General features: G+C 46.5%; 3 protein-coding genes across 4 annotated transcripts; 2 read left to right on the plus strand and 1 right to left on the minus strand.

Annotated features, from left to right (window-relative positions):
• The first annotated feature begins 843 nt into the window (after positions 1-843).
• Positions 844-4,101, plus strand: LOC117849947 (ADP-ribosylation factor 2). Of its 2 annotated transcripts, none has more exons than XM_034731696.2 (7): positions 844-1,004; positions 1,481-1,641; positions 2,430-2,500; positions 2,819-2,938; positions 3,294-3,412; positions 3,606-3,687; positions 3,782-4,101. In XM_034731696.2, the coding sequence occupies exons 2-7, from the start codon at positions 1,494-1,496 to the stop codon at positions 3,785-3,787; spliced, it is 546 nt and encodes a 181-aa protein (XP_034587587.1). In that variant the 5' UTR covers positions 844-1,004; positions 1,481-1,493; the 3' UTR covers positions 3,788-4,101. The 2 variants fall into 2 exon arrangements, with proteins under 2 accessions (XP_034587587.1, XP_034587588.1); XM_034731697.2 differs by having other exon boundaries at positions 857-1,004; positions 1,486-1,641.
• A 4,613-nt stretch (positions 4,102-8,714) lies between these two features.
• Positions 8,715-10,514, plus strand: LOC117849949 (uncharacterized). The gene is made up of 3 exons (XM_034731698.2): positions 8,715-9,512; positions 9,599-9,703; positions 10,120-10,514. The coding sequence occupies exons 1-3, from the start codon at positions 9,101-9,103 to the stop codon at positions 10,245-10,247; spliced, it is 645 nt and encodes a 214-aa protein (XP_034587589.1). The 5' UTR covers positions 8,715-9,100; the 3' UTR covers positions 10,248-10,514.
• Positions 10,515-13,226: 2,712 nt separating this feature from the next.
• Positions 13,227-22,902, minus strand: LOC117849070 (type I inositol polyphosphate 5-phosphatase 10). Its single transcript, XM_034730673.2, has 18 exons — positions 22,319-22,902; positions 21,762-21,842; positions 21,510-21,585; positions 21,124-21,183; positions 20,950-21,019; positions 20,768-20,872; positions 19,697-20,318; positions 19,421-19,614; positions 19,234-19,342; positions 18,949-19,097; positions 18,332-18,537; positions 17,244-17,445; positions 17,068-17,125; positions 16,857-16,961; positions 15,963-16,020; positions 14,295-14,470; positions 14,054-14,111; positions 13,227-13,974 (listed from the first exon to the last, which is right to left on the minus strand). The coding sequence occupies exons 2-18, from the start codon at positions 21,789-21,791 to the stop codon at positions 13,679-13,681; spliced, it is 2,574 nt and encodes an 857-aa protein (XP_034586564.1). The 5' UTR covers positions 21,792-21,842; positions 22,319-22,902; the 3' UTR covers positions 13,227-13,678.
• Positions 22,903-23,184: the final 282 nt, after the last annotated feature.

The raw sequence follows: 23,184 nt of genomic DNA on the forward strand, positions 1-23,184 counted from the left end.
AACATTTTACAAAAATCTAGGCCAGTATTCTATAACAGTTGGTTCAACATTTTACAAGAGCTAGTTTGTTTGAAGCCATTAATTTTAAAAAATAAAAATATGCAGTGGGTCTTATTTTTGTTGAATTACTTATAAGCACCATCTCACTTCAATGATTCTTAAAACAGATGCTCATTTTTTAAGAATGCATTGATGTGATAGTTTGATGTCAAGTGCCGCGTGCCGGGTGTAATTATGGCCGACCTTTCGCTTTTTGGACCCAACATTTAGAGGCCGGAAGCCCAAAGAAACTATGTTTTCAATATTTCCAAATAATTGGTTAGTTTTAGTTGTATAATAGCCGTATTCATTGTGCCCATGTATTGTCAATGCAATTACATTTGATGATGATTGCTTTTCATTGTCCCTGTATTTTAATTTTTATTAGCCAAATAAAATCAAGGTCTCATCTAATTGGCTCCGCTTCAAATCACAAAATAAGTCAACACGTCCAAGCACACAAATTGCACAAACTTTGTCATCAAATGATCGATTACGTAAGCACTTCTAGGAAAGGAGCGAAAAGCTGGAGATGTTAGGACACAACTTGGACGTTAATCAACGTCATGAGTTTGAAATTTTTCTAGAGAAAGAGGGTGATTTTGAACTTCGAAGTGGTTCCTTCATTCCGAAGCACTTCCAAATCTCTGCAGGAAAAAAAAAATCATTTACCACGCAAACGCGCTACACAGGCAGAGCCAGCCAGGCACGCCCACTGCCTTTGCATCGCTGGCCCCCACTTACCAGCAGGCCCCACAGGCTGCGCTCCTCAAATTCGTTGGACCCACCTGCCCGTGACCCATGCCCCCTTCCTCTCATATATACACCTCCCAGTGCTCTCCGCCTCGGCCTCTCTCTCCGCCTCCCCCTCCCCCCTCCATTCCTCTTACCCTGCGATCCGAGCCCGCACCCCGCAGGGAGGAGAGGCGATCACCTGATCACCAGGGCGAGGCCTCACCATCTCGGTAACCACCGTTCCTCCCATCGATTCAACTCCTGGCTGGTCTCTTGGTCGATGTGATCCCGCTCCCAATCCGATGGGTTTGGCCGATTCGGTTCGCTGCGTTTCTGCGCGCCGCTGCGATCGGCTTGATCCGCTAGGTTTTGGGGATCACGGGAGCTCAAACGCGTAGTTTCATTGATAGGTTTGATCGATTTTGGGGGAATTTATTCGAGGAATCCCGGCGTGTTTGACCGGGCCCGCTCGATTCAGCTTCTTTCCGACGCGGGTGCTCGCGAATCTCGGGAGGGTTTCCTCGCTTGTGCCCCCCGAATCCGATCCTTTCCCGCGGTTCGCGTGCGCCGTTGCCGCAGATCTGTGTACTGGTGGCATCGCCTTCAGCGGATCTAGTTGCACTGTCTTTGTTTCTGGTGTTACTGTTATCTGCAGAAGCGGTGTGGATCTGTGGGGCTGAGGCTTTCGATTTCGTTTCTATCTCAGCGCAGGAGCGGAGATGGGGCTCACGTTCACTAAGCTGTTCAGCCGCCTCTTCGCCAAGAAGGAGATGAGGATCCTCATGGTTGGTCTCGACGCGGCCGGTAAGACCACCATCCTCTACAAGCTCAAGCTTGGCGAGATCGTCACCACCATCCCCACCATAGGTACCACTCTCATCCGCATCTTGTGCATGTGCCACTGCTGTTAACAGTATGTTTATAATGTTAGCTGTTGGACTGTTGGTAATTTGTGAAGGCATGCAGTCTATTCCTTGCTCCAGTTTATACTGTATTCTATGCAGACTTATGGAGTGTTCTATCTTTGCACAATGCCCTTTAGCGCTTTAGGCTTTAAATGTATTTGGAAATAAATTCACATCTGATATTATTTCTCTATATCAGTGAAGTTTAAAATATGTATGCTACTTTACACAAAATGGCTGCATGTTTCATCTCATTTGTTGGCTTTCAGTATTTTTTTTTTTCATTTTGTCTTTGGACCTATTAGCTGACTGCCTGACTTCCAGAAGGGACACAGGCTATACCACAGATTATGATTAAACTAGTGAGGTGTCAGCCTATTGCTTGCATTGTACCTTTTGGATCATCTTTAGTATTCATATGGTCTGAAGGGAATAGACTTGTTCACCATGTTATCATTTTTTAAATTTGGTCACCAAACAATTGTTTTTGAAAGTAAATATACCCATACTTGTTTTGCTATCCTTTAGTTGTGCTAATGCCCAATTGTGTCTTTATTGATTGCTCGTGAGTTGCTGAACATCTTGTACTGTTTTTATTGGTATTTGGTTCATTCATGCTAATATTACTCTCTTAACGAAGATATATATCCCCAAGTACATTTTCACTATATTCTGCTGCGGGGATTTTGCATTTTTTTATCTGACTCATTTATCTACATTTAGCTAAATTTTTTATCCTTGAAACTGCAGGATTTAATGTCGAAACTGTTGAGTACAAGAACATTAGCTTCACTGTTTGGGATGTCGGTGGTCAGGACAAGGTAAGAATAAGACCTTTTTCTTTCTGTGATGGTACTTTATATACCATGATGTTTGGTGTTGCCAATTTCATTTGTGATATGACAACATGAAATTTAGCACTTGCACAATAGGGAATTATACCCAGACTTTTTTTTTGTCTTGATATGTTTAATTGTTTAAGTTGTTATCAAGTATCGATGATTCAGAGTATAGATGCCGATTAACTTCAATTTCTATTGGTAACATACCAGTCTTGCATAAACATTAGGAGCCTTATTGCAGGTTACTTTTAGCATGATGTTCTTGTGGTCTAATTGCTTCTGTGTTTTTTTAAATAGATCCGGCCCTTGTGGAGGCACTACTTCCAGAACACCCAGGGCCTCATTTTTGTCGTGGACAGCAATGACAGAGAGCGTGTTGTTGAGGCCAGAGATGAGCTCCATAGGATGCTGAACGAGGTATATCAAAGTGCATTACTATTTCAGTGCATTCAATTGAGATGTAATTGCTGTAGCGATTGTAGATTACATACGGTCCCATATTCTATGGCCAAAATGGGGCCTTATTTTTTTAATCTTTTGGGCTCCAGTAGTGCACAATTTATCACTAAGATTCGCAGTGAATCTTTAAAAGGTTTTTAAATCACCATCAAAATTAGCTTGCACTGGTGAAAAAAATGTACCATTTCCTTTTTTTTTCAAAATTAAAAGTGTTCTGCATGATATATGTAACTAAGTAGTGTTGATGGAAGAAGACTAGCCCTTAGAATTCGTATATCTCTTGATTAGTGACATGGTTATCTTATGGTGATAGGACGAGCTTCGTGATGCTGTGCTTCTGGTGTTTGCAAACAAACAAGATCTTCCCAATGCCATGAATGCTGCTGAAATCACCGACAAGCTTGGCCTTCACTCCCTGCGCCAGCGGCATTGGTATGTCTCTTATCTTTCAGAAATTGTTTGCTCATTCACAAATATTTAATCAAGGGATGGTCAATGGCAACATACCTCCAATTAGAAAGTGAAGTATGATATGACTTGTTGATAATGATTTAATTGCTATTGTTTGTGCCTTGGTTGAATTGATGCAAATGCAAATTATTACCTGTGTTTTCACCCATTTCAGGTACATCCAGAGCACATGTGCTACCTCTGGTGAGGGTTTGTACGAGGGGCTTGACTGGCTTTCCAACAACATTGCCAACAAGGTATCTCAGCAGAGTTGCTTTTCATGACGCATCTTTGGTATTTCCACCTGAAAGGGTTGCGCAGCTTACCATATGCCGTTTAATTTCGTTACAGGCTTGAGGCATCTTGGCAGAGCTCTGATCAATGAAAATACTTCGGATGTTGGAGCGCGTACTGCCTTTACCATACTGCTATGAACTATATATAGTCGTGACAGTGACAGATAATGTGGGGTGTTTTTGGGAGTACTAAAGCTCTTTGGTCAAGGAGCTAGCTATCAGATGTTTTCGTGGGTATTGCTAATTGTCCGTTTTGGTTCGTTCAAGGTATACTATGAAGCGCCGTTGCGCTGTGTACTGGACAGTGAGGTGAGGTGTTGTAGTATCAGACTTGCCTCTTGGCATTATGGCATAGCTAGCTTAATGGTCGCGTAATTTGTTGTGTGCAGCGTATCTTACCTCCCGCGTCTGATGTCCAATTCTTGTCTGTTTAGTACTCCCTCCGTTTCCGCAGGTCGTTTTAGGCCTGGTTTGGTTCCTGACTTATTTTTAAGCACCCGTCACATCGAATATTTAGATACTAATTAGGAGTATTAAACGTAGACTATTTACAAAATCGATTACATAAGTGGAGGCTAAACGGCGAGACGAATCTATTAAGCCTAATTAGTCCATGATTTGACAATGTGTTGCTACAGAGGCTTAATAGATTCGTCTCGCCGTTTAGCCTCCACTTATGTAATGAGTTTTGTAAATAGTCTACGTTTAATACTCCTAATTAGTGTCTAAACATTCTGACACGTGCTTAAAAATAAGCAAAGGGACCAAACAGGCCCTTAGCTTTTGTTGCTAAAACGACCTACAGTTTAAAATGAAAAAAAAAAGTACTGCGCGCTGGTCGTGCTTGTCTCAAAGCAGGCCTTTGCATCGTGGCCCAAAAGCTAGTTAGCTTTTGTCTTTTACTGTGCACACACGGGTAGATACAGATCTAGTTAGCTTTTTTTACATCACGATTCCTTTTAGTTTGTTTTACAGTTTTAAAATGTGATAATTTTTTTTCTAAAGTGTCCGTTTTAAATTTCGTTTACCCCATTACATCCTTTACGATGAGATCTACAAAACTAGATCCATGATTAATATATTTTGTATAATTTTTATATACCCAACCACTTATGTCGAATGTACAATAGATAGTTCTGTATTGATTGTCGAGCATAAATCTACCAATCAATTATATGCAACTTCCTACAAAGCTATTTTATGTGTTGTTATGTATCTTAAGTACCTAAGTAAATTGTCATATTTTCCTTTAGATAAAGTGATACATATCCCTACATAAGTTGTTCCATTACCTCTACATAAGTTGTAATTACATAGAAGTTATCACACGTTATATACATAAGCTGAAACTAACTAGTTGATACAAGTTCTTACATAAGTAAAGATGCTACTGGCACGGCACAAGTTACTACGTGTTCCTGCTTAAAATTCTAAAGGACAAAGAACACAACTTTTTACTTCTAAAAGTATTATAGAAAGTACTAGATCGTTTGAATATAAGTTACTACTATATGTATAAAATATCTACATAAGAGCAACTCCAAGAGTATCTAAAAAATTCTTCCCCAAAACTATGTATTGGGGGTTCTCCCAAAAAAAATTTCCCCCAAAAACATATTAGTCCACAGCAGATCGCTAATAAATAGCTCCCAATATTTCAAACACAGGCCACATCATCGTATTGGGCCCATCGGAAGGGACGCGCGGGCGTGCGGGAATCAGGATTGGGGGAGGAACGCCAACGCTAAAATATACACGGTGGCAGGCTGTTTTTTTAGCATCGCTAAAAAATTGGGGAAGGTTTAGGTGGATTGTTGGAGTTCATTTTTTCTCTCCTTTTTCCTAAAAAGGGTATTGGGGGTAAGATTAGCAGCCTCTTGGAGTTGCTCTAAGTTGCTAATACCACTACATAAGTTTAGTAAATGTAAAATCACTTCAAAATTTATGGAAAGTGGGTCTTATTTCGTAGATAAAACTATAAGGATTATAGCAGTGCTATCGGATTTAAAAATTGACAGACTATTGGAAAAGTTATCGTAGATCAAAGAAAATGGAACAAAGTATATGGGAGGGTACAACATGACACATCCACCTGCTATCATTGCATATCTTATTCCTTCCGAATGAATTGCTACACGACAAAAAAACTTGCTCTTCTCCTCTTGGCGTTCCAATTGCATGCACGCTTGTTGGATAGAGGTATTCCGCTCGCATTTGCTTCGTATAGAATCGCGCGATCACTTTAGGTGGTGTTTAGTTCATGAGCTAAACTTTAGCTCCTAAAATTTAGCCCCTAAAATTTAGTTCTGCTGGGATGTTTGGATCCATGGGTTAAATTTTAGTCCTCATCAAACAATGACTGATTTGCCCTTATTAATGACTCCCTCCTCCTCCTTTCCCTCTCTCTCCTCTCCCCTTCACCCCTATCTTGCCGCCGTCTTCCCGAGCCACCATCCCCACCCGCCGGTGCCGCGGCCCTCTCCTCCCCGCCGGTAGCCGTGGGCCCCAGATCCGGCGATGCGACCGCCGTCCGCACGCTCCTGGCCGACACCGAGGCCTCGGGCACCTCCCTGGCCGCGCTCGCCGCCGCGCAAAAGCGTCATCTCCACCACCACCACCACACAACCAGACCACACCCGAGGCCGTGGGGGGCGGGGCGGCCGGAGGCGGGGGGTCGGCCGGAGGCGGCGGGGGCAGGCGGAGATGGCGGGGTCGGGCGTCGGAGGTGGCGAGACGGTCCACTTGAAGAGCGGCAGGAAGAGTGCGCCGCCGAGGAGGTCCTGCACGTCGTCGAGCTCGCCGTCAACCGAGACGTGGAGGGAGTACAGCGCCACCACGGCAGCCTCCCTCCCCGTCCTCCCTCCTGCCGGCGGCCGCGGCCCCCAGATCTGGCGTCCGGCGGCGGCGGAGGAGGTAGCGGCGGGGGTGAGGCGGAGGCGGAGGAGGAGGTGGCCGGCAACGGCGGGGGCAAGGCGAAGGCGGAGGAGGAGGTGGCGGCGCCGTGGGGCCGAGCGGAGACGGTGGGGTCGGCGAGGCGGCGGCGGCGGGCGAAGGAGGCGGAGGCGGCGGTGGCGGCTGTAGGCGGCAGGCCGGCCGGAGGAGGCGGAGGAGAGGGAGGGGTGCGGGAGGGGGGACCACGCGGAGAGGAGAGAGGAAGGGGGCCAGGGTGTGGAAATTGGGGGAGGAGCACTTTTAGCCTCTTTTAAGATCTCTTTGAGGGTTAAAATTTTTAGTCCAAACTTTAGCTATTCTACACTTTTTGCCCACCTATTTAGATCAAGAACTAAATTTTGGACTAAAAGTGCAGAGCTAAAATTTAGCCCTTGGATCTAAGGTGCAACTAGTCGCGTATTAACGCGGTCCAATTTGAAACGGAGTACTGTAATCCAGTCGGGGGCCCTCGGCTGACGTCATGGCTGGCTGGTTATACTGGTGCACCGGACTCTCCTATCTGGAACCTTTGGCCAAGCTCAGGCCACAGGCGCAAAATCTTGCTTGGCCCATGCAGGCTGCAGGTGCAGCTGAGCTCACCGGAAGACCGACGCTGTCGTGCGTTGGTCCTGCGCTGTCGTGTTGAAAATTCGGCGCGACATTTTTTACCCTTTTGACTCTGAAGTGGACCATGAACCACAACACAGGCAGCGGCTCCGATTCCGCTGCCTCACTGGCCCCGCCGGCGACATGCTTTCTCCGGTCGTACACTTCACACTTTCTCACGGGCAGGACCCAAGAACAGGCCATTCAGACGATCGGCGTGAATAAATACCTCTACTCTCCCCATTTGCTTCCTCAACGGCACAACATGCGACGTAACGTGACACTATTGACTCGACCAAAGAGATTTTTCGAGGCGAGCATCGGAACATCTTGAATGCGCCCTTGATGCCGCCTGGCGCCTGCCCCATCTGAACGCCGATCATGTGAGCTGTGCGGATTCCGGCGGCACGGGAGGAAGCTGAAAACACATACATGGCCCTTTCCGGCCGCCAGGTCCCAGGAAGAAAAGAGAAGGGAAAGAAATCCATTTTCTTTAATGCATGACGTGTGAACCGTGGCAACACCGGCACGCGTCACCCGGTTTGGTTGCGGCGGCGACAGCACCGGCCGGGGGCTCCGGCCTCCGGGCATGCATGGGCTTTCTCCGGTTCGTACTCCCTCCCGGTTTCACATAGTAGTACAGCCTGTGCCCTGTAGGAATATATGCGCGCGCACGTAAATGACGATGGCGTGACGGATCCGAGCGGATCACGCAGCCTGCGCCATGCCGGCCGTGCGCCTCTTCGCAGCGTCTGGCGTCGCGAACGCGTGGACGGCGGAGGGCAGGCGGCACCGGCAGAATGCGATGAGATGCGCATGGACAATCGAGAGAAAAAGGTTGAAGAAAAACAAGAGGATGGATAGGATAGATCATAGAAGGGGGTTGTTTTGGCAGCCGGAATCGCGATCCATTAATGGCGAGTGCGTGCGTTCGTTCGTTCGTTCGTTCTACCGGTGCTCCTGCCGCCGTCATTAATGGAGGCCCCACCCACGATGGACGGGGTAACATCGATCGGCAGCCAGCCCGCACGACAACCTGACCGTTGGAGTATATGAGAGTTCGCGTAAGAGGTTCCATGTGTCCCGCGTCAGGAGCCATGGAATTCCAGATCCAAGTAACTCACCAAACAGAGCCATTGATCTCCAACGCGTCAATGACATGCCATGCCATGCCATGCAACACGCCCGTGCTTAATTCTCGTGATCTCGTCGTAGGTCTCATCTCGAGACCCTGAAACTACCTGATGCCCGCCGATCGAGTTCCCGTGCAGCCCACACCTCGACATCCCGTGCGGTGCAGCCGCAGCCAGCAGCGCATTATTACTGCAAGCCGCTGGAAACCTGACCAGGACGTACCCGGCTACGAATTCAAGGTCCCCGACACGTACAGCATGCACGCCGCGCGCGATTCTACTAGTAGGAGTACGCGCCAACGAGAAACCAACCGACCCAATTAATTCCGCTCTCGATCCGGGCACAACCTAAGCTAGTGGGTCGTCGCAGCTCACACGCCTCGTCCGACCACCAGCCCAGCTGGTCGCACGCCGCTCGCCCCCAGCCGATCCCGGCCGCCCGATCGATCGATCGGTCGGTCGAGACGTGCACGCACCGCGCAGTTCGTTCACACGCCGGCAGCTGAGCGGCGTGCACCGCTACGATATATACGGGCACGATCATCGCTCGGGCAGGCCGGCCGCTTCCGAATCCACTCGCTCCCTGCACGCCACCGCTTCCGAGTCCTAGAAAACAAGCCGCGACCTCGCCCGCCGCCGCATCCAAGCCGGCCGGCCGGAGCCAGGAACTAACCCCGGAGTAGCTAGCTAGCTACCTCACACCCATGGCGGGGACGGCGCATCGTCAGCGGCCGTGGGCGGCGGCGGCGCTCGTGGTGGCGGTGGCGGTGGCGGCGCTGCTGCTGGCGTCGCCGGGCGGCGCGCAGCCGCTGGCGCCCTCGCCGGCGGCGTCGGCGTCGGCGCCGGGGCCGGCGGGCGGGATCGACTCGTCGTGCATGAACTCGCTGCTCAACATGTCGGACTGCCTGACGTACGTGACCAAGGGGAGCGCGGCGCGGCGGCCGGACGCGCCGTGCTGCCCGGAGCTGGCGGGGATGGTGGACTCCAACCCGGTCTGCCTCTGCGAGCTCCTCTCCGGCGCCGCCGACTCCTACGGCATCGCCGTCGACTACGCCCGCGCGCTCGCGCTCCCGGGGATCTGCCGCGTCGCCACCCCGCCCGTCTCCACCTGCACAGGTTCGTTGGTTTCGTCGTTTCTGCTCGCCACCCTTCTCTGGACATACAACCCTGGAAGGGATTAACCGATGGGAAATTAACTGCAGCCATGGGGTTTCACGTCCGCGTGGGCCCAGCCGCAGCGCCCGTGCCAGGGTCTCCGTCGCCCATGTCAGGCATGGCTCCCTCCGGGGAGGGCCCACAGTTCCCAGGTAAGCACAGATCGAATCAGCGGTTGATGGACGCTCCTACTTTGATCCGTTTGTTAAATTATGATGTTGCATCTGTTTTGCATGGAGATCAGTCAGCCAAAAATGAGATGTGGGCCGGCATGTAGAGGTTATCCTGTTCGAACAAAGAATTTTAATAGGAGATCAAAATCTAGAGGAATACTGTTAATGCTGAACATATACTCCTAGAACTTGTTTGACTGTTTTTTTTTTTTTTGCAACTAGAACATCAAAATTGCTGCCCGTCATGTTAGGCAGCATCGGATGTTGGTGACCGTAGGTGATATCATAAGTGACAAGATGCTCTTATCGCCACTGATAATTAATACACTTTGACGCTCCGTACAGTTTGGTTCGTGTACTCGTCACGTATTTAATCACATCTGCATATTCTGCAGGGGCATCGCCGATGGCCTCGCCGCCGCCGTCGACCAGCCACGCGGCGCGGCGCTTCTCCGCCGGCGGCCACCTCGCCGCCCTCGCGGTGCTGCCGCTGGCCGCCGCCGCCGTCAGCGGGATGCTCTAGTTAGAGCCGTAGAGGGCGTTCTACAACCCGAAGCATTCGATCAGGTCGTCGGAACGGGATCGGAGTGCAGAGATCGTATCAGAGCGGTCCACGATGGCTTTGATCCATTCCTTCTGTCTCGAACCCAACATTGTCCTGCACATTGCATGTATCTATGCTTATCATCATGTCCTGTACTGCTAGCTATTGTATACCGTGGTGGCTAAGCTCGTATGGCATTGGCCTGTGTTCTTGGCTGCTGATGAGAAGATTACATTTTGATGCGTAGTGTCAGTGACATACATAACTCCCTGGATCTCTTCCTTCCCTTCACGCCTTTCGTGTGATTTGGGTATGGTATGCATATCTTTTACAGGTGTGTGTACATACATACATAGAGAGAGAACTTTTGGCTGTCGTCACAGCTCACAAAACATGCATGGAACTCCGGCGGCAAACACGGCATTGAATCCCAGCCGCGGTCACGCACTGATCGGCCAACGCCGCCGGCGTGAACCGAACCGGGCCGAGCGCGGCGTACGTCCTCGCCGGCATTGATTGAGTTCAGCGGGTGAAACGAACGAACACGTCAGTCCGTTGATGCCTCGTCCCGGTCCATTGAATTCCCCCAACCGCCGCTTTGATGGGCGGCGCTCCCATGCATGTGACGCCACGGAGCTCGGTGGCAGTGGCAGAACTGCGAAACTGCGGTTTGCCAGGCGCCCAGGCCAGACACTGGGTTACGGGCAAGCGTCCAAGAAGATTTTGTGCAGGTGTGGTCAGGATTCGGTTGGGGCGTTGGGTGGATGCGTGCAGAGAGAGGAAAAGGAGGCGCAGGAGGATTCATGGGATAGATGGCCAGATGGGCCAGGCTCAGGATTCTCGTGTAGACATTCAGAAAAACTGCATCCATATGGGAGCCCTCAACAGAGACCAGCCGTGGCATGTTCGTCCGGTCGTGATGGCCGATCTGCGGCTCGCCGTCCTGCGCTCCAAGTCGAACGCGTGGCATGGCCAGCCGTGGCGCTTGTCTCGTTGATCACAGCCACGACCCGCTCGCAAGTATTGATGCCACCAGCTCCGACCAAGGACTGCCAGTCCAGCAGCCTCGGCCGGAGCCGCGGCGAACCACCGCACCGCCACTTCCTTGACAATTTTCGCCGGCTGGCCATCGGGTTGAGCCAGGGGAGGGAGCGTCTTTTGTTCAGCTACTGTACTGATCAAGAGAGCAAGGCGATCCGTTGTCACTCGTTCTCATGCCAAGAGCAAAAGAGAATGAACAATTTAGGGGTCCAGTACCCCACTTGAGGGCATGCTCTCGATTCTCTAACATGCACACGATACAATCATTTTCATTGAAAATGATTTAGAATACGCAAGAAACCTAAAGTTGGTACTATGTGCTTTTGAGAAGCTTTCTGGCCTTAGAATTAATTCTCATAAAAATTAATTGTTTTGCTTTGGAGAGGCAAAAGAGTTAGCAGGGGATTATGTGGCACCCTTTGGGTTTCCTTTTATTTATTTAGGGTCCCGATGAACTATCGTAGAATCTTCAATAGGGATTGGGGTAGGATTGAAGAGAGATTTCAGAAAAAGTTGAGCAGTTGGAAGGGTAAGGTTTTGTCAGTTGGGGGAAGATTAGTACTAATAAATTCAGTGCTTTCTAGCTTGCCGATGTTTATAATGTCTTTTTTTTAGATACCTAAAGGAATTCTAAAGAAGTTGGACTATTATAGGTTGAGATTCTTTTGGCAATCTAATGCACACACAAAAAAAAGTACAGACTTCCTGAGTGGAGCATTCTTTGTTTATCAAAGTGTTTGGGAGGTACGGGGATCTTAAATTTAGAAGTATAGAATCAATGCTTGCCAAGCAAGTGACTTTTTAGGCTTCTCAATGAAGATGGCAAATGGCAGAATCTTATAAAGAAAAAAAATACCTGAGCAACGAAACCTTGACACAAGTGGTAAGGAAGCGTGGAGAATCTCAGTTCTGGGCAGGGCTTGTGGATGTTAAAGAACAGTTTTTGCAAAAGGAAAATTTGAAGTAAATAACGGGAAACAGACTAGGTTTTGGGAGGATGGTTGGGTTGGGAATGAGCCATTGATGGATACATATCCTTCTTTGTACAATTTGGTTACAGTAGCTAAGGTGCTAAGCACAACCCCTTTGAATATATGGTTTAGACGTGCTCTGAGGGGTGATAAGGGGATTCAATTGCTGAATTTGGTGGCGAGGGTACCACTTGTTCATTTGAGCGACCAAAAGGATAGTTTCGTTTGGAATTTGCATAAAAGTAGAGGCTTTACAGTTAATTCTATGTATGCCGATTTAATGAGGAATGTTGGTATACCTTCAAAATGTGCTTCCTGAAAGTTAAAAATCCCGCCCCGCTTAAGATAAAAGTATTTCTTTGGTACTTGAAAATGAAGTTATTTTTAACTAAGATAACTTGGCTAAAAGAAAATAGGCGCGGTCACTTCAGCTTCTGCTGCGGCCTGCATCTCAAGAAGCTCCGTCCAAAAAACAATTGCGCAGCCTCACCTTGAGCTATAAACGAAATTGTACAGCAACTGTCCACATGCTGGCTGCAGCCGCTGTAACTGTTGCTGGCTTGCTATTGCAGCCGCAACCGCAACGCAACTGCAGTCAGCTGTTTCGATCAAGCCCAAAGGCAAGGGTGTACCAAGTGCTGTAGTTTGGAAGAGACGATTCAACATTTATTCTTTGAATGTCGTGTGGCTAGGTCTGTATGGAATGCAGTACATATAACTTTTGATATTCGGCTACCTTCCAGTGTTGAGGATTTTTTTTGTCCTTGGCTCAAGAGCTTTAATCAGAAATCAAATTTTTGTTGGAGCTGTGGCTCTCTACTGGGTTATTTGGCTAAGTAGAAATGAGGTGGTGTTTCAAAGATCTATACCTAACTCTCTCATGCAGGTACTGGACACCATAAATAGTAAAGCACAAGAGTGCACAAGCTGTAGGGCCGGAGAGATCTGAGATGAATTCGTGGGACTCGTGGAAAATTTACACCACTCACAGGAAAGATTACAGATGACAATGGATCCAGATGTTTTTGAATTCTGGCACGGATTATAAGCTAGCAGATCCAAGCAATCTAAACAAATAAATTAATACACTAAGGTTGTTCAAAATGCATCTCCATCCAGCATATTGCCTATGGACCTTTTTTTATGACACAGCAGATGCAGCATAGACTATGGACGACTAAATGGTAAGCACTAACAAAGAGTTTTCCGGCTCCTGCCTGGTTACCGCCGAAGAACGCCGAAGAACGCTAGCGGTAACTCAAAAACCAATACCTAATCAGGAGCACCCAAAAAAAGAACGGCAGAATCCTGGCCAAACCTTGTGAATCAACTCGGTGTAGCCTGTTCCTCGAGTCAAGATCCATGGTTCCAATAAGCCCACTTTCTCGTATCCTGACGCTAACACACGTTGCAGCTCCTCCGACAGTAACCGGGCAACACTGCGGTTCCCACCATGTACTCTGGGTTCTTTATGCACTCTCCCAGGGCTGCCCATTTCTCGCAGCTCTCGTTCTCATCAGTGCAATTGCCTTGCCTGTGATGGACCTTGTCGAATGAGGCCACACGGATCCACTTTGTAGCTGACCATTTCTCACCCTTGATGACCGGGCATCCACCATGGAGGCTCACTGTATCGGTGGTACCATCTGGTTTAAGGTTGAAGAAAAGGAGTGCGTCCCCTTTTCGTGGTTTCACTGAGGAAGAAGTTGCATGTCAATTGAGAAGTATGCCAAAGTTAGGAATACAAAAACCACTATGGTTAGAAAATTATACCTGCAATGCCTTTCTGAGCACACTCTGACAGGGTTGCATCTTTACCGTTGTCAAACTCCTTTTGAAAAAATCACAGCGAATTATCTAATTAGAGACTGCAAAATAAACTAGGAAATATGCATAACAGATGCATGTACCCAAGAAAAAAACAGTCGGAACCATTTTCTAAGGAAATAACACACGGACCATTTTCTACCATCTTCTTAAATGGTACCACCACAAAAATAAAAACAAAATTTACCTCGGCCAAGGGGAAAACTGTTTCCCCTCCTGCTGCTACATCAGTTAAGTACAAAATAACAGTAGCATAGCGATGACCACCACGGACAGTGTTAACATTGTCAGAGAAGTAATCATAGTGCGGTTCATACTTCTCCCCACGCTTATATCTCAGGACTTGGATATCTTCACCATTCTCTGAGTACAATAGAACACCCATAAGCAAAATATTCGAAAAGCGATACGAATACTTTATTCTTCTGGCAGGTCCAACCTATACACGAGATTGGAAAATATAAACAAAAGGGCCACAAGGAAACATGTCAAAACAACTTATTCTATTATCAAAGCAGAGTTTTTGAGGACCAAGTGCCAGAACAGATGCTATGAAGAAAAACCTTGGATAAGCTAATCCCCATAATCAAGTCAACAACAACAACAACAACATAGCCTTTCAGTCCCAAACAAGTTGGGGTAGGCTAGAGTTGAAACCCAACAAGAGCCATAAATCAAGGTTCGGGCACATGAATAGCTGTTTTCCAAGCACTCCTATCCAGGGCTAAACCTTTGGGTATATTCCATCCCTTCAAATCTCCTTTTATTGCCTCTTCCCATGTCAATTTTGGTCTTCCTCTGCCTCTCTTCACATTACTGTCACGCCTTAGGGTTCCACTACGCACCGGTGCCTCCGGATGCCTTCGTTGGACATGTCCAAACCATCTCAGCCGGTGTTGGATAAGCTTTTCTTCAATTGGTGCTACCCCTAACCTATCACATATATCCTCGTTCCGGACTCGATCCCTTCTCGTATGACTACAAATCCAACGCAACATATGCATTTCCGCAACACTTATCTGCTGGACATGTCGTCTTTTTGTAGGCCAACATTCTGCACCATAAAGCATTGCAGGTCTAATCACCGTCCTATAAAACTTGCCTTTTAGCTTCAATGGTACCCTCTTGTCATATAAAATTACTGATGCTTGATGCCACTTCATCCACCCCGCTTTGATTCTATGACTAACCTCCTCATCAATATCCCCATCTCATTGTAGCATTGATCCCAAATATCGAAATGTATCCTTCTTGGGCACTACTTGGTTTTCCAAATTGACATCTCCCTCCTCATGTGTAGTAGTGCCAAAGTCACATCTCATATATTCAGTTTAGTTCTGTTGAGTTTAAATCCTTTTGACTCTAGGATCTCCTGCCACAACTCCAGTTTCCTATTTACTCCTGCTCGACTTTCATCAACATAATCAGGTCATATAGCTTTTTTTTCGGGCAATCAGGTCATATAGCTTGGCACTAAAGGACATGCCTGGCTTCTTTAGGTAAGAGTATGCAGTAGATTTGACTATACAATTGATGCAAGTATACAGCCTACTAACATGAATAGACATTCTAGAGCACTCAAACCAAAAGATCAGAGGAAGAGAGTGGGTTGTGATCTAGAGGAACTAAATGGAAGGCGTAACTTGACACACAGAGATCACGGCTTTTAGCAGTATATGCTGAAATTGCAAAGTACTCTTATCATGCAACTTCTGACGACCACTACATATAATTACACAAAAGGAAACGAGATTGCGAATAAAATCCGCAACATGTTCTAGTATTAGGAGTTTCAGCCCTCCAAAATTGTTAAAATATAGAAGTACAGAGTTATTTCCTCAATGAGAGCCACAACCTTTTGGAAGGAATGTCCATGCAGCAATTTTGTCCTCTATACCCGCAACAATTGGATCCTACACATTTGAGCATCACTGTTCATCAAGAAAGAACCATGTAAACAAATGAAATGCTTCAACAGCTGACTGTATTGTACTCTTGGACTCCAAGTACAATTAGTCATAGCCTCCTAGGATATATTTGATGCCTAAAGAAAATACGTGTGCATATGAACAGCAGATTGCCCCCTCTTAGCATGTTTCATGTAATTAAAAATCCCCTTAAGATAAAACGAAATTCAATCTTTCATTCAAATGAACATGCCAACCTCTATTAGACGAGATTATACGGTAGCAGTACGATAATTGGTATTCTAAAATTTGAATGCTAGGACCCGAATACCAGTTTATGACAAGCTAATAATTAGTTAAAGAATGAACCAATTAGCTTGTCCTAAACGTAATATATTTAAAAATGGAGAGAGTATTTACCAAACTCGAGGAAGGTATTACAGAATGTTTCAGAATTCCCATCTCATTCATTCAAACACAACGGCATTTTCTGTTTCTGCTTCCCCCCTCAGCTATATCTTATCTTATATACTGAGAAAGGGGACCTAAGCACTACTCATTAGTGTCAACAAGCAAGAGGCAAACATGTTCATTAAAAAATTCCTCATTTTAGGGGCAATTTGTGACGCTTAAACTAGTGAGATGCATTTTGTTGGAAACGATGAAGTAGGATTGTGCAATATGTATGGCATACTGATCTAGAAGAGGATTCTAACTTTCTGTACTGACCTCTATAGAACTAATTTGCACTAAGCATTGCCATGCCAGGAAGAAGGGTTTTGTTTTGCAGAGGCAATGCTAACCAAACAGTGCAAGTAAAGAGGCGATAGAAAGGGCCTAACCTGGCCTTTCCTGAGGAAGGTGCCCGAGCTGGTGCGGACTTCACTGAGCGTGCTCTTGCCGGACAAGTTATCAGCGACCGCCGACCTCTTGAGCTCTGCTCTAGCCTGAGGAAACGCAGATTAAGGAACCCCAAAATTCAGTCGATTCCGGGCATTCATGAAAGCAGAGACAAGCGTTTTGTGGGATTGGGGGCGGCAGAGTGGCACTGACGAGGGAGATGAGGTGGTTGGCCTCGTCGTCGCTGAGGAAGTGCTGGTACAGGAACACCCTGCGCCGTAACAAGCGCCATGGCTCGCGCATCAGTCATCCCATCCGATTTCGATGAAATCGAGACGGCAGAAAAGCAGGAACAAGCGACCGATCGAGTTGGGGTGGGGGGCACCTACCGGGGTTTCCAGGAGATCTGGCGGGAGTGGTGCGGGTACACGACGGCCGCTGGGTACACCGAGCTGCCCTTGCCGCCTCCCCCCGCAGCGCCGCCGCGGCCGGCGAGGAGGGCGAGGAGGAAGAGGAGGAGGAGCCGCGCGAGGGCAGGAGGACGGCCCCTCTTGCACGGAGAACTCGCCATTGCTACCGAGAGATCCGTCACTCACCCACCTGCTCCGGAGGAAGAGGGGGGAAGGAAGAGGCGTGCGGCGGCGCGCGGTGATGCGAGCACCGCGGCGGCGAGTGGCCCGTTGGAAGTGGTCGCCACGTTCCGCGGGTGGAGAGACAGATCCCTGCCGCTCAAGCCCCCACCCCGTCGATCGAACGGCCAACCTCGCGGTAGAGGAGACGTGCGCGCACGAGCGGCAAACGACCGAAGGCAAAGGTCTGCCCCTGACCGCCTCGCAGGTCGCCGCCATCTGGTCCGATTTGCTCGATTGGTTTACAGAAGAAAATATTTTTTTAAAAAAAAACTACCAGTCCTTCATCCGTTCACAGTAGTTAAAGACAAATAGAGGATGTATTTGTACACTTCGAAAGAGCGTCTCCTTTCAGTAAGATTCAGTTACAGGAAACTCAGAACTTGACACAGCTACAAAGGTAAAAAATACAAACTTTGAAAAGAAAAATCATGCTTTGGCTAATATGTTGAAAGCAAACGAGCCAATATCGTGGGGAAATTTTACAGGTATACAATATAAACTAATGACTAACTGCTCCTTTCGAAACTGTACTCGATTACATTTTCTGTACAACAAAACAATCATACGATCCCTAATGGTATATCTCTGGTTGCAGAAAATTCCCCTGAGGAACAGACACCTAGACGTCCTTGTGAAGGTTCCGCGGTGTCGTGTTCATGGGTCATACAAAAAACTAGCTTTAATTGGTGATTTTAGGTTCCAGCCCCTGCAGTGTCATGTCCATAATAGTAGTTAGTCATGGCTAGGCAAGTATACTGGATTCACAGTGTTTTGTGCCTTGCTAAAGGAAACGCAGATTAATTGCTGCGGAGCATTAGTTAATATAAAATCAAGAAGACACATACCTTTGTTGTGCTTACTTGTCGGTAACAGCTCTTCAGCACCGATTCTAATGTTAGTGTTTGATGAGCGCCGCTTTGATTTGCCATCTAGCATTTCAACCTCAAGAATAAAGGTTCCACAGACAGGACGATGGTCGGAAAATTTAGACTCCCCTCGGAAGTAGGATAACTGAGAAATACCATCTCCATGCCATAGTATTCTATCACACCTGAACACGTGGAACAGTAAGTAGCCATAACTTGTATAGTGTTCTTCATGGAACAGTTGATTGAACAGGTAACAGATTGGACTGGTAGTTGGGATGAAAAACAATATGAAATGACACATGTAGCCTATTGTAGACTCAAATTTTGGGAAATGTAATTCAGAGTACAGAATGTGTGAATCATCTGTTTTTTTAGTGAATATGAGAATTCATCTGTTATGTTACCATAAACTTGACCAACTTGCTGTCCAAATGCAATTTATCTCATATATAAAAATCATTCTTGTGGTAAAGAACAGGGGCAATGCCAGGTTATTGGGTTGCAAGTCCAGGCTGTGGATAGCTTATAGCCATTGACAAATGTTAACATACGGGATCTGAAATGTCTGAAACTATCTTGAACGGTGTACTTACCAGGCTGGGGTTCTCCTCTTTTTCTTTGATGTAGCAGCCTCTCCAGCATAAGAATCAGAGTTGCAAGAGTACTTGTATGTGGGAGCAAAATATATCTTCTCCTCACTCCACCCCTTGAACGCTCTTCCTGATGCACGCTGGATATTGAGCTAAGAAAATATGTGTAAAATGTCAGTAAATTGTAGTATTAAAACCAGAATATAAAATTAAAACACAGCCTAGTTCTCAATCCATAACTAGTCTTCCCTCTAGAAAAAAATAAGGAGCTATATTTCAGGAGTTCACCTGATCCTTTTCAAAAAGGGCATCCCAGTTATTTTCAGTCAGAAGTTTCTTGGTATCTTCATAGCTCAAGGAAATACGGTAGTTCAGATCCCCTAACCATATCGCCCGACTGAAAATAAACATCACGTGAATAAAAAACACATGGCAGAAAGAAACACTTAGAGCATTTACAACATGACTTTCTTACTCATGATCAAGAATTTTCTCAGGGATTCTTCGCCCAGCTCTTCTACAAATCCTTCGAAATTGTGTGAGCCTCAGAATCTCTAACACATCTAAATTCCGCCTCAACTCATCGCCTTCTTTCTCACCTGAAGCCAAATGACTGCAGATGAAACAAAAGCTCGTCTGGTACAGTGTCATGCTTACTGATATACATCCCTGAATCAAAAACAAGGATCACTTAAGAGATTTACTGCACAGTATATAAAATACTTTTAGATATTTCCTTTTTGGTTCTTACCTTGTTTCCAAGACATCCCATTATTCCGCGACCAACACAGGATGTTCTCAAATGGCCTATATGCTGCACTAGTTCTTTCTTTGCCCATACGGTGACAAAGATACCAACCATTTGTTTGCAAGATATGAGGTTATACTTAAGCTGGTCCCTGGAGGCAGTGGCAGACGAAGTAACACCATCATCATTGAGACCAAAAATATTGTTCAATTTGTCATCCAATTCATCCTCTTCTGAAGAGTCCATTTCATTAGCATATGCTTGTGGGCACCGAAAGCAAGCATCTTTGTAGGATTTCTTGGCCATTTCCACTGGGCAATTGCAGAATTTAAGCTGTTTTCTCCGGGATGGCATGTAAGATTTCCTGATGGATTTCAAGGACTTTTGGAAAATTACAGAGCCGCTAGCAGTTCTTGAACGGTTGGAGAATGAAGCATCAAGGCCTGGCGTTGATTGGGATGAGGTTGAATCAAGGGAGGGAGATGGTTTGTGCTGAAAAATATCAGCATCAGTGTCAACTTGTCTATTTAGCACGCGGTTTATAAGAGCAAGCCATCTTGCAGCTGGTTCGTTGTCTTCTATCACAAGCACATTACCAGCATTGAGAGGGACAATTTCCTGAAATCTGTTAGAAGATTACATAAGAAAAGATATAAAGGCATCTTTTGTCGATTTAAGCAATAAAAACAATTCCAAGCCTTAAACAAAACATTAACCTCATTTTAGAAAACATAAATAAATTCCAGAATCTCAGTTACAGTAAAAGTGACTATGGAATCTAAGAAATCAAGAAAATCCTGGAAATACTGAATACTATATGCAAGTATATCCTGGTGTTGGCTTGTCCCTCCTGCTCTCTCTTTCTTTTTTCTTTTCTTTATTATTACCTTGTTATTGTCTTGTAACACTGTCTCCTTAATGAACAACATGCATTGCACATTCTAAAATATGTATGTGAACGAAACATGGAATAAAACATATGGGAAATATTACACATTTTTCTGAGAAAATAGTAGCACTGCAATTAACAATATTGAGATGGATAAAGTCCTGAGTTGCGATAAGATTGGTTACCCTAAAACATAAATATCTGAATGGTCATCAGCAGGAAGAAAATCATCCAGTTTCAACTCAGCGGTAGGTGCTTTTCCTCCAACATTCCATGTGGAAACAAATATCCTAAATAAGGAAATAAAGAGTTAAGAAACTGTTATGGTTTTCATATATAACTGAGCATGCAAGGTTAATTGTCTGACCTGATATGTTCGTATTTTGTAGCGTTTGCAGAGTGGCTTAGAAAATGGCTGATCCGTATGCTCCTAACTTCTGTTTCCATTTAGTCCAAGAAGACACAAATAAAAATAAACCAATCAAATTAAATCTGTACCATCAGTAGAGTAACCCAGGAAGCAAATTTGATAGGAATCAACCTGAAAGTTTCCGGAAGGGGGACGAAGATGGTGACTTCGAGTTGCTTGATCCACACTTAGCTGCAATAGACAAGAGAACATGAAACAGTTGGTTTTTGTAATTAAGATAAAGTAGCAAAGTTGTTCTTAATGCGGTTTATACAAATGCTAGGTCCTGAAATGAAGAGATCAAGTGCAGCACTATATTTGAATTCGTTCGATCTGTTCATTTCATTTCAGAACTTCAACATTTTGTACAAACCAAAGTTCAAACTCATCACCATTTTCAATCCAGATGGGATGAAATTTGGTAAAACTATCCTAAGATATATGTTACCATTTTATCAGCGTACCGATCGACATTGATTGTTGATGGAAGTTTTTCAAAAGAAAGAAGATGAACTAACCTGTGGAGCAGCTTGCCCGGTCTGTCCTCTTTGCGACTTTCTTATCTTTTGTCCCAAAAAGCTTTGGCTGACAGCCCTATAGTACAAAACAAAACACTTTTTAAGTCAAATGCTCCATTTAATTGCAATTATGCGAATGCATTCAAGATTTACCTAGACAAATAGAGGGGAAAAGGTACAAGGATAGAAGTTGAGAAAGAATACGATCATGATTATGAACAAAGGTAAAACAATAGGCGCATCAACAGATACCTTCATCTTTCCATCATCTGGGAAAGCCATCCCCTTCTGAAGTTAAAAGAACGTTGGCAGCTTGCCCCCAAAACTTCAACCCTGAACACATAATAACTCCTAATAGAATCAAAGGCTGATAACAGATCATAAAGGCTATGACAAGCATGATGAGTCATGAAACTAACTGAGAAATCCAGACATTAGCAGCAGAGAAAAGAAGCTTACACATGGAATTCTGACAGGAAATATATATAAAAAAGGAGCAGTTGTACGAAAACTTCACTTTTTCCAAGCAAGTACGAAAACTACGCCGGATCCAGACCGTTATTCGAAACCAAGTTCCCCCACTGCTCGACGACAGAAAACAGAAAAAACACCGCAAAACTAACAAAAAGATGCAATTTTCACATAAAAATCGAACATTACGCCAACAAGTCCCTCGACGAAGAATGACCCCTTCAAAATCCAACCATTCCGGAATTCAGAACGCAATACACAACAGAAGCAACGAGAAACACAAGAGGAAAAAAAACAATCGTGAAAGCAGAGGTTTCCCAGCAGCGGCAGGAACGCACCAATCAGCAGCGGCCCAATCCGTCCGCCCGGCAGGCCAGAACGAACCTCCGAGCCCCGCTTCCCCCGGCCGAGAGCCCGGAAGGAATCCTACTAAAACTCCAGCGGAGAATCCACCAACTCCGCAACCATTCCTCCCAGACGCAACCAGAAAGAGCCGCGGCGGTGGCGGCGGAGGCGGAGGGGCGCCTCAAACCCGGGGCTGGGTCTGCAGGAAGCCGACGAGGGCACGGCCATCCGGGTTGGCCCCCTCCCCTCCTCCCCCGTGGATTAAACTACTCGGCCGCGACAACTGTACAGCGGGGCGTGGGCCGGCGCGGTTCCACGGCATTTCTTGGTGGGGGGGATCGGGGGGGCAATTGTTTACGGGCGCAGCGCAGAGGCGCGGCGCGGGGCACGGTCTCTAGCGGGTGGGGGTGGTTGACCGCGAGGGGAGGAGGAGGAGGACGAGGCGCGAGGGCTTGAGGCTTGAGCGGCGCACGTGCGGCTCGTAGGATTGGGGTTTGGCGCGGGGGAAGCGGAGACGGTTGGGTTTGGGACCTGGGGGACGATGGAGGCGAAGGTCACCAGCAGGACGAGAGGGCGCCATGGGTCAACGCGGTCCTTGCGTGCTTTATACCACTGCAGCCTGCATGCCTCCGTGTACGGGGTAAATCCTGAAAAGCTTGCGATTAGTGCACTACTAATTCATGATTTCATCCTTATCCAAAAAAAAAAGGTTTTGGAATGATCTTCACCAGTCCAGACGATCCCTCCTCCCGGGTAAATACTCAGAAATTCAGAAAGGATAAGATGTGGATTATTGTATACTTGGCTTATTGCCAGCGAGCTCTAGAGCATCGAGAGATCACGTTACGAATTTTTAATG

Source organism: Setaria viridis, chromosome 3 (assembly GCF_005286985.2).
Source record: "Setaria viridis chromosome 3, Setaria_viridis_v4.0, whole genome shotgun sequence".
Taxonomy (NCBI): domain Eukaryota; kingdom Viridiplantae; phylum Streptophyta; class Magnoliopsida; order Poales; family Poaceae; genus Setaria; species Setaria viridis.

Bases quoted from the DNA above. Each gene is read 5' to 3' on its own strand.
- LOC117849947 (XM_034731696.2), top strand. From the start codon at position 1,494: ATGGGGCTCACGTTCACTAAGCTGTTCAGCCGCCTCTTCGCCAAGAAG. The intron at 1,642-2,429 runs GTACCACTCTCA...TTGAAACTGCAG, and splicing joins CACCACCATCCCCACCATAG to GATTTAATGTCGAAACTGTT. The intron at 3,413-3,605 runs GTATGTCTCTTA...CACCCATTTCAG, and splicing joins TCCCTGCGCCAGCGGCATTG to GTACATCCAGAGCACATGTG.
- LOC117849070 (XM_034730673.2), bottom strand. From the start codon at position 21,791: ATGGCTTTCCCAGATGATGGAAAGATGAAG. The intron at 21,586-21,761 runs GTATCTGTTGAT...TTTGTACTATAG, and splicing joins CAGATGATGGAAAGATGAAG to GGCTGTCAGCCAAAGCTTTT. The intron at 21,020-21,123 runs GTTGATTCCTAT...AAATGGAAACAG, and splicing joins CCCCTTCCGGAAACTTTCAG to AAGTTAGGAGCATACGGATC.
- LOC117849949 (XM_034731698.2), top strand. From the start codon at position 9,101: ATGGCGGGGACGGCGCATCGTCAGCGGCCGTGGGCGGCGGCGGCGCTC. The intron at 9,513-9,598 runs GTTCGTTGGTTT...AATTAACTGCAG, and splicing joins GCCCGTCTCCACCTGCACAG to CCATGGGGTTTCACGTCCGC. The intron at 9,704-10,119 runs GTAAGCACAGAT...CATATTCTGCAG, and splicing joins GGAGGGCCCACAGTTCCCAG to GGGCATCGCCGATGGCCTCG.